This window comes from Chenopodium quinoa, unplaced genomic scaffold (assembly GCF_001683475.1).
Source record: "Chenopodium quinoa cultivar QQ74 unplaced genomic scaffold, ASM168347v1, whole genome shotgun sequence".
NCBI lineage: Eukaryota > Viridiplantae > Streptophyta > Magnoliopsida > Caryophyllales > Amaranthaceae > Chenopodium > Chenopodium quinoa.
Window position 1 is genome coordinate 5145109 of NW_018744026.1, and position 11091 is coordinate 5156199.

General features: G+C 34.4%; 1 protein-coding gene across 1 annotated transcript; it reads right to left on the reverse strand.

Moving 5' to 3' along the window:
- Positions 1-4408: 4408 nt before the first annotated feature.
- LOC110690316 (peroxidase 57-like) lies at positions 4409-8199 on the reverse strand. Its single transcript, XM_021867141.1, has 4 exons — positions 7520-8199; positions 5762-5941; positions 5473-5632; positions 4409-4992 (listed from the first exon to the last, which is right to left on the reverse strand). The coding sequence occupies exons 1-4, from the start codon at positions 7916-7918 to the stop codon at positions 4583-4585; spliced, it is 1149 nt and encodes a 382-aa protein (XP_021722833.1). The 5' UTR covers positions 7919-8199; the 3' UTR covers positions 4409-4582.
- Positions 8200-11091: the final 2892 nt, after the last annotated feature.

An 11091-nucleotide genomic window follows, 5' to 3' on the forward strand; every position in this document is an offset into this window, starting at 1 on the left:
CAAGGAGAAATCTAGAGGAAACCTATAAACATTTTTTGTTTTTCTTATCCTAATATAATGTCGATTGATTAGGTAGTACGGCATAATGATTAAGGCAAGTTGTGTTGTTTTAAGAGAACTCGTGTTTTATGTAAATGGATCATGCACAAGCACAACGTAACTTATGTGTCATGTGAGTATGTGACTTATGTGAGGACCGAGGCATAAGGGTTTAGCTATGAGTAGAGCTGTGAGTTTCTAACCCGAACCGTTAAACCCGACTGTTTCAAACCGATCCGAAAAGGAACTGAACTGTTTAAAACCCATTTTTTGGAAATCGAAATCTGACCCGACCCAATTTTTTCCAAACCAAAACTGAACTAAACCGAATTTGTGCAAACCGTTACTAACCCGACCCGTTATCAAGCCAAACCGTTACAACCCGAAACTGAAAGCAACCCAAACCGATTACGTTTAAACCTGATAGTAACCCGACCCGTTTTAAACCGAAAACCGTTAAAATCCGATAAACCTAAATCGTTCCAACCCGTAACCCGTTGTGACCGAACCGGTTATAATCCGTAACCCGTTGTGACCGAACCGTTTACGACCCGTAGCCCGTTATGACCAAACCGTTTAAAACCCGTAACCCGTTATGACTGAGTCATTTACAACCTGTTACGCAATATGTTTATGATCTAATTTGTTTCAACCCACTACTCGATAAACCCAACTTATTTATGACTTGACTTGATTATAACATGACTCGTTCCTACCCATTATCTGACTAATTCGACTCGATAATCATCCGACTCAATTTTAACCCGATATGATTTTGATTAGAAACCCGTTTCAAATTGGGTAAACTCGTTTTCAAACCAACCAAGTTCAATCTAAGCCGATTATAACCGAAACAATAATGGTTGGACCCGATTTCACCCGAAGTATTTTGAACCGAAAGCCATTTTCGAACCGACCCAGTTAAACCCAAACTAATTATGACCCGAACCAATTACGACCCGTCCTGATTAAGACCCGAACTGTTTTTAACCGAAACCCATATTAAATGGGCTAAACCCGTTTTCAAACCGACCCAGTTCAACCCAAATTGATTATGACCCGAACCGACTAGAACCCGACCCGATAAGGACCCGATTCGAATAGAAACTGCAATTAAAAAAACCAAACCGAACTGACCCGATAATTTTCAAAACCGACCCAAAGCGACCCGCTTATTATTTTAATCCGTTATAACCCGTAACTGATAAACCCAACCCAAACCCGAACTGTTTAACCGAATTGACACCCCTAGATATGAGTATTGTTCATTTTTTTGTGTTAATTTGTTAGAAATAAGTGGGCAGATGCATGGCCTAGCTCTCGTTCTATTGTTGGGCTCTTGCCAATTTTGAATGACATCCATGGATGGCCTGTGTGGCCCACGCATTTGACATGTCTAGCTTACTTGTCAACACAAACCAGGTTGCAGACAACTTGTTTATCGATTCAATCCATGTACACCCTAATTTCGAGCGTTTGGTATGACTCGTACAAGAGATGAGATTATATTGGATAGAAAGGTGAAATTAATAGGTGGGATAAGGATCCAAATAATTTATTCTATTGTTTGCTATGAATTGGGATTATATTGAGATAATAGTAACTAATAAAAATACTACCTTCGGTTCAATTTACTCGCAACAATTTCATTTTTTGGGCGGTTTAATTTACTCGCAACAAACTTATTTCTTTCCTTTTTTAGTATGTTTTTGGGTGGTAATTGACCAATATACCCTTTTTTTTAAAACACCCTTATAAAATTACAAATCTGATTTCATTAGATTATACCCCAAGCTTTTTTTTATTAAACTCTCATCCCTTTAATTTTCTCTCTCCTCCTCCAACTCCATTTTCATGGTGGCTTCGTGGTGTTAAGGGCGGTGGGAGTTGCTGATCGGCGGCGTCGTGGGTTGCAGATTGGCGGCGTGAATTTGGTTTCGTGGGTTGCAGATCGGCGGCGTCGTGGATTTGGTTTTGTGGGTCGGGTTTCGTGATTTTAGATCGGCGGGTTTCGTGGGTAGGTTTCGTTGGTTTAATTTGGTGGGTTGGTGGTATTGGGTTTCGTGGTTGAAGATCGGCGAAGTTGTGTGGGTTTCGTGGTTGCAGATCGGCGGGGAGTGGCTTGGTTTGTGGGGGCTGGGTTCGTGGGTTGTTGGGTGCGTGGGTTGCAGGGTGCGTGTGGGGTGGTGGTGGTGGGTCGGCGGGTTGCTGGGTTCGTAGGGTGGCTGGGTTCGTGGGTTAGTTGGTGGGTTGCTGGGTGCGTAAGGTGGTGGTGGGCTGGCCGGTTGCTGGGTGCGTGGGGTGGTGCACTACAAAATTAAGTCAATATAGCATCAACTAAAATTTGTCACTATTCATCAAAAATTCGTTGCCAATTCTATTTAGCAACGGGTTGTAAACAAAAATTTGTTGTTGCTAAAAGGCTTGTTGCCATGGGATTTTGGCTACCAGTTGCAAAGCAATTTTGTTGCAATATTGCATCCATTTTAATACGGTTTCCATGATGGTTGCTATTTTTGGTACATTCGTTGCCAACTTTGGCAACTGATTACCATTGGTCGTTGCTAAAATTAGCAACAAATTATTAATATTAGTTCCTAAAATAGCAACAAATTATTAATGTTGGTTCCTAAAAATAGCAACAAATTATTAAAGTTGGTTCATAAAAATAGCAAAAAATCATTAATATTGGTTGCTATCAACACTACAAGATAAAAACTAATCCTTATTAGCAATTCGGTTCAACCCGATCCCGGCCTTGACCAATTTGAAATCTCACTCAGGTTAGGTCATCTTGGCTCGACTTTGCATGTAAGGCTCTTTGAATCCCCTGTCTCAAGAATCGCAGTTGGTAGGAGTCGAACTTGTGACCTCAAAGTCACATGGTGAATCTCTTACCAACTATACAAAGTACTATTTACTTACTTCTATACATATAATTTATAATAAGTGAACGAAATATTAGAGACAAAATTAAAATTTTTGTCTCTAAATTAGGGACAAAATAAAAAATCTGTCTCTAAATTAGAGACGAAATTGAAATTCGTCTCTATTTGATGTCATTATAGCAACAAATAATAAGAAGAGTGTCTTCAAATAATTTTATACATAATAGCAAAAACTGAACTACATATAAATTAACAACAAAATGTAACACAATTTGTTTTCAATGGCAACAAATAAAAAAATACGTTATCATCTAGCAACAAAAGTTTAGACGATTTGTTTCTAATGGCAACAATTCAAAAATTCACTGCCTTTGTTTGTTTCTAAATCAATACAAATAAAATATTTGTTGTTATAGTTTGTTACTACATGGAAACAAGAGAAAAATATGATGCCATCTAGTAACAACTAGTAAGACAATTTGTTTTAAATAGCAACAAATCAAAAACATGTAGCCATTAATTATTAAAAAACTAAAGCATAAAATGTCGTTTTTAATTAGGCAATGAAAAAAATTATATTCATTGCTATTTAACAACGTTTAAAAAAATTGTTGCCAAACTTAGTTGCTAAAAAGCATTTATTTTTGTAGTGGTGGTGGCGCGTCGACGGTGCTGGGTTCGGTACTGGGTGGTGGTGGGTGGTTTGGGTGATGATCGGTGGTGTTGGTGGTGGTGGGGGGTTATTTAATTTAATTAAGGTTAAAGTTGTTTTTTTTTGGTTGGATTAATAGTTAAACATATACCCTTATTTTTCCATAATCATGTTTTCAATCTTTTGTCTTGGTTTCCGCAAACATGTCCTTTATTACGACTAAATTGAACCGGAGGTAGTGTTTTAAAGGGATAACTCCCTTTTCTATCCCCATCCCAGCCGCCCTCCTTATCACCATCCCTTTAAACAAACAAAAGAGTGAAAGACTAGTCAGATCTTTTTTCTTTTATCTTTATCTCTCTTCTCCTATCTCTCTAAACAAATAAGCTGTAAAAGTAAATATTACAACTCTCATATACAAATGTCTTAACCAAATATTTCCTACTTTTTTTTCCTAACAAGAATCCTCCATTTTACCTTATATACACCCGAACTCTCATAGCATTGTATAAGCTTAATATCATGAAGTACCATTTAGTGAGGAGATGCTCGTGTGAAAAAAAAAAAGAAAAAAAAATCAAGGAAATGTAGAATAATACTTCCTCCGTTTTTTTTTTAAGTTGGCACCATTTGAGATTTTACACTATTTATATCTTTATTTACCATCTTTTGTGATTTATCCGCATGGAAATATAAATCTCGTTAGATTCGTCTTGATGCCTACTCTTCAAATATCAAATTTTTATAATTTTTACGGAAATACAATTAAAGGATTTAATGGCCAAAATATTGCAAATAAAAGGAAAATAATAGACAACCATGATTTGTAATGAACTCCATATATTGTTGAGATTTATGTAATCTCTAAACCAAGAAATATATGTCAAAAAGACAATACAAAATACAATGTTGTTGAAAATGTCAACAAATTAAATCTTCAAATAAATTTGATTAGGACAATAATTAATAAGGTATAATAAGGGGTCGGACTAGCTTAGAACTCTTAGTTAAAGCGGCTGCAAACTTTCCTAATTTCACCTTGACTGCCTGTAAGAACCTCAACAGCTTGCAACTTGATCATGACTTGTGCTTTCCTAACGTTGAACAATGTTCGATTTTGCGACAAAGCCGAAACGAAGCTAGAACTTGCAGGATCACGGGACAACTCTTGATCGAGTTTGAGAAGTCCCCGGTTTCCGATGAGCTCACCGTAGAAACGGTTGTTCAATGTGTTGTTGTTGGTAGGGTCTTGGTTAAGGAGAGCGGAGTTGTTGGTTGTATCTGTGTTTTGAGGACAAACTTTTCTTAACTGGTTTAGAAGGCTTAGGTCCATCTCTGAGTCGAATTCGCCGGTGTTTTCGTAGAGTCGTTTTTCGAAGAATTTACAGTGTGCCTTTCCGACAGCGTGGTAACCTGAAAGAAAATTGTTAGCTCATGTACATGAAAAATGATCATGCATTCACATTTCATAATGGATAAGGGTAATGGTTTTATATGCTATTCACGAGTCACAGCTAAACTTTAATTGACGTGCCAAAATATGTGTTGCAACTTGCAAGTAATGAAATATACGAAGTATACCTTAAAGGAAGTACGGAGTATATGTGATGAGCTAGTTCACTTTTAGTTCACATAATTTAATAAGTGGATACATTAATCTCTTAGGTTTCTTTCTTTCTTTTTTTTTTTTTTTAAGTTGATATTTCTTTTCAGATTTGTTATTACTTTTCATATAGACGGAAGAAACTAATTCAAATAAATATTACTCGCAACAAATAAATAATTTATGTCTCACAAATAATACCCCTTTGTTGCGAGTAATTCGTAACGGAGGAAGTATATAACCTATGTTAAGAGAAATGAAAGGAGAAAAAAATAAGGTAATAACAATACCTAGAAGGACAACCATTTCTTCGACGGAGAAGTTCTTGGCGGCGAATACAGCAGCAGCTTCCTCGACAGTCATGGAAGGATTTGGAAGGTTCACATCGGCGGAATTGGAAACAAGTCCATCCCTACGTCCTGTTTCTACCGGAAAGTCAAGTCCTCCTCCCTGTTTATTAGAAGCTAAGTAGTGTTAGTATACATTTTAGTTAATGTTGTTTTTTCACTCTTAATAATGGAATTAAAAACTCGGTGAGATGACGTCTTAGATATCACTATAAAAGTATGAATAATTTACCAGCCTAATAAGCACTTTAGTAGCAATAGCGATAATGTCGGCACAAGAAACAACACCAGGACATTCTGATTCTATTGCGGTCTTTAATTTTTCAATAAATTCATAACCCCTTACGCCACCATTAGAGTCTGAAGTCTTCTCAGTTGATGGTCCATCGATAAGGATGGATGCATCACAACCCTTCACAAAAAAAATACAAATGAGTCACATTGTATTCATCATACCATGCAATATAGCTGATTAAGGATCTATTTCATGATAAGATACAATTATAATTATTACCATGAAAAGATAATGAGTGAATGAAATTATCCACTTTTTTATACTAATAAGTACTTCTTTTGTCAAGAAATAATAATTTCGTTATCTAAGCAATACCTTTATATATATGAAATTTTTTCTATGGCAGATGCACGATGCTCCGTGCATCCGTTTTCTCTTTAAAAACGCGGAATGAACATTCCGTTGTTCAGAAAAGAACATACATTTGTTTTGTAAAGGACATATAGCTTTTTCATAAAGAACATCACATATTGCTGTATTGTAATGAACATATAGTTGTTTTATAAAGAACATATACCTATTTTGTAAAAAAAACATCCAACTTCATGTTCTTTATATATATCTAAAGAACATCCGTAATATTAATTAAAAACATGATAATTAGAGGTGATCAACTTTGTCTCGACCCGAATCGGCCCAGCCCGATCCAGCCTGATAATAGGGCGGGTTTAGACAAGCCTAAAAATGCATTTTTAGTTAAAAAAATCCAAACTCGGCCCGAAAAAAAAGCCGAAAATCCAAATTAGAGCTGTATTGTAATGAACATATAGTTGTTTTTATAAAGAACATATACATATTTTGTAAAAAAACATCCAACTTCACGTTCTTTATATATATCTAAAGAACATCTGTAATATTAATTAAAAACATGATAATTAGAGGTAATCAACTTCGGTCCGACCAGACCCGACCCGACCTGATCAAATCCGTAAATAGGGCGGGTTTAGACAAGCCTAAAAATGCATTTTTAGTTAAAAAAATCCAAACTCGGCCCGAAAAAAAGCCGAAAAGCCCACTACATTTTCTGGGTTTTTTGGACATGAGATATTATGTTATAGCCCAGCCCAGCCCGATTCGAATTTTTTATCACCTTTAATGATAATATAATGTAATGGACATTATTTTTATTCAACCACCATAATCTAAAGACAAAATTCGAATAACATTTCAAAATAAACAATTAACATATGTCACAAATAAAAGTTCATTATTTTGACAATCAAAGAACATGAAGATAAAGAACATTATTTAACTGCACCTTATGTTCTTTACAATTTTATAACATGTTCTTTGCACTTTAACGGAATGTTCTTTACATTTCTATACAATGTTCTTTACAATTCTATAATATGTTCTTTTCACTTAAACTAAATGTTCTTTATATTTTTATGCAATGTTCTTTCCGCTTTTTTTTGGAAGAGATGCACCATGTGGATCGTGCATCCGCCTGCACGAACCATGCGTTTTTGTATATATGTACGTTAGACTATTCATCACGATGCTAAATTGCTAATTAACCCTATATATTATTAAATCAAGTATATATAATGTAATATGGTACCCCATATAATTGTATTAAACATAATATTAATATAGCTAGAAAATGTGGAAATTTTCTAAGATTTAAAAAATATATACTTGACTATTAATTTTACTTGGATAAAAAGTGTACGAGAATATAACATAGGAACTTACATGGACAAAACAATCATGAAACTGGAGACGAAGAAGGGCAGGAAGAATAGTAGGATCCTGATCAAACTCCTCTTGGCAAAGGACATCAATGATTTCCTCAACATCAGAATTGCATTTGTCTTCGTAGAAACCAACAACCAAACCAGAAGTAGCGGTCGTTGAAAACCAAAATGGACCCGAACGTCTAGAACTCATAGAAGGACCAGGAGCAGGAGCCAGTGCAGGACCAAGGCTAGGTGACAACGCGGGAGAGTCACCCATTGGTTGTTCCTTTGAAGGTTTTGTAAAGGGATTCTTCACTTTGATGCCAAAAATAGTAGCACATTGAGCCATTGGGGTTGATACCAAGACTAGCCCTAGGGTTAGCATGACTAACCCAATATTTGCTTGAAACTTCATTTTTTTTCCTTGTATTTTTTTTTTTTATAAATTTTTTAAAGCTCCTTTGAGGAACTAGTAGATAATATTAGAGCTTTAATATGGAGGTAGATGTTGTAGTATGATGTTATGCATGCAATGTATATATATGATCATAAAGAAAGAATAGTTTTTCCAAAAAAAAAATAAAAATATTGATGGATCGTTAAATAAAGTGGCATGCACGACTCCACTATTCATGTTATTATAGTTTATAGACGTGCAATGGAGTATTTTTTAAGAGGACGGCTAACTTTGAGTTCTTCCACTTCTCATAATAATGTATGTTTCTATCATTCCTATGAATGTGATCTAACTACATAACGATTGATGTTGATTTGTGAGGGATTCATAGAATGAGCACATCAATTATTGGATACATTTTTCTTTTATTCAACGAGTTAAGAAATTTAAAATCTTATTAAGTAGTATTTTTAATTTGATTCTAAAAAGACAAAAAGAAAGTAGATAGTCAATTATTGACCCATCATTTGACCTATTTACATAACATTTTATACATACCCCCATTAAGGTACAATTGTACATACAAGTAATTAAATCAAAGGGCATATTCTTATTAACTAGTAATTTTAGATATCCTGGGCGGTAAATTATCATCAATCAATTCTAGTTAAGTTTGTAAAAAAAATAAGATGAAGTATTCCCTCCATGTTTTAATAAGTATTACATCTTTTTTTTTTCCTACAAAAATTTACGTTTTAATATTATATTTTTTTCTTTTCATTGTCTTCCCTCAAACCTATTACGAGTATTACTTATTATTATTATTATTATTATTATTATTATTATTATTATTATTATTATTATTATTATTATTATTATTATTATTATTATTTCTTTTCTTTCATATTCATTACTTTTTTCAATGAAGTTTTAACCCATTATCTTTCTTTTACAATTTTTTAATACTTCAATTATCTCACCAATCTCTTATTTTATTTAAATCAATTAAATTGCCTTAAATTATGTGTCAGTCACTGATGATTAAAATATGGAGGGAATAAGAAATAATTTACCAAAACTATGGTTCTTTTCAGATTAATTATAACAAATCTTTGTACCTGCAATGTATGGCATTTTAAAGTATTAACCTTATATGACCTTTTTCGCCAGTTTGGGATTAATTTATAGTTGTATTTATATAATTATTGTCGTAATAGATTCTTCATGTATAGTATAGACGTGTTGGACTTACCATGTATAGTATAGTATAGTTTATTCTTCCATTGATACATTGTCCCTTTCAAAGGTTAATTAAATCACCGAGTTTGACCTTTAATAGATGAATGTGGAGAGCTCATTTGTGAAAGGGTTTTAAATAAAACCGGATTATTGGGGATGTCAGTGGGACAGGTCAAGTAGGAGCCTGTCCCATCCCCGCCCCACTGGGGCGGGGATGAGTCTCGATTTGAGGGGTGGTGGGGCGGGAATGAGGATAAAAATCATATCCGTCATGGGTGATGGGGCGGGGATGGATTTTAAGTTGTACCCGCCCCATCTCCGCCCCGCCCCACTTCGTACCCGCCCTATCTCCACCTCATACCCACATCTATATATTTTTAAAAGCAAAATAATATATTTTATACTATTTTATAAAATAATTTCATGAAATAAAAATATTGATATAATACTTTGTATTACACTTATATTATAAACAAAAATTTATATAATATTAAGAATGTTTTATTAATATAATCCGTACGGAGTGTTAATCATGTAGGATTGTGTATTTGAGAGACGGAGATTATGTGAGTCTCGGGTGGGGATTAGGCGGGTCTTTGGTGGGAATTAGGTGGGGATGGATATCCAAGTGGGGGTGGGGCGGGGATGGTTTTAGAGTTGTACCCGTCGGGGCGGGGATGTGGATGAATAATGGACCCGCCGCGGGGATGGGGATGGGGATGAGGATGACAATGTTAGGTGGGGATGGGGATGGGAAGGTCAACATCTGCCCCGACCCGCCCAATTGATATCCCTACGGATTATTTGTTAGAGTTAACAAGCAAATGACCCAATCTATTTCGTCAATGGCAATGTTGAATTGGGCCAGGTTACCAACATTTATAATTAAATACTCGTATCAAGTTTATTACAAATACTACTACCTCCGGATTGTATTATATGCAACTTTGGGGTATTATTTGTGAGATATAAAAAATTCAAAAGTTGCATATAATATGATCCGGAGGTAGTAGATTGTTTTAAAATAAGAATTGAATTATAAACTTTTAACATGTACCGAAAGAAAAATAACTTCGTCATTTTTTCTAACTAATTTCTAATTAAATATGAATACATAATTTCCAAAAGTGCATAATTTCCATATTTAATTAAGAAATTTCAATTAAATTATATTATTAACTATTTTTAACAACTCGTAAATAACTAAACATCATAATATGTGTAGAAAACCCAAAATTTAAAGTTAAATAGGGTAGTTTAAAAAGGAAAAAAAATGACATCATCCTTGCATTTTGGAGGGAAAAAATTTAATAAAAAAGTGACACGTAGACAATGATGACATCATTGGTTGTTATTTTAGTATATACAAGGTCGTACTCTTTAATTCCTTTATAAGGAGTAATATTTTTAAAAGCTAAATAATCACTCAAAAAATCAGTCATTTTTAAAGGGAACAAAAGTATATAAATGAGTTAAGAAAAACAATGATAACCATTGATTCAGGCGGGGAAATTTTATTTGAGAGTTTGACATGTGTATAATATTAGAGAATGATAATGTCACCAATTGTTATTTTAATATTAGTTATAGATATAGATAAAGGAGTTATGTCTTCGATAAGCGTAATTACTAGATATATCAAGGATCACTATTATGGAGATAGTAAGTTCATTCTCCTGGGGCGTCATCATCTGTTGCTAGACTATGAGAGATGAAATTTGGGCTTGTAAAATAGTCCAAAGCCCGCTAGAATGGATCCTATGAGGTCACACACAAAGGTATTGGGTTAAGCAAGTAAGAGGCCCATTAATGGGCCTTATGAGCATTTAACTAATCATGAATAGGATTGGGCTAGTGTAGTTTGATTGGGATTAGGAATTGGGCTTTGCCATGGACTCTTATTTAGAGATGTGATCTATAAATAAGATCCATGCCTAGGGTTGAAAAAAAAC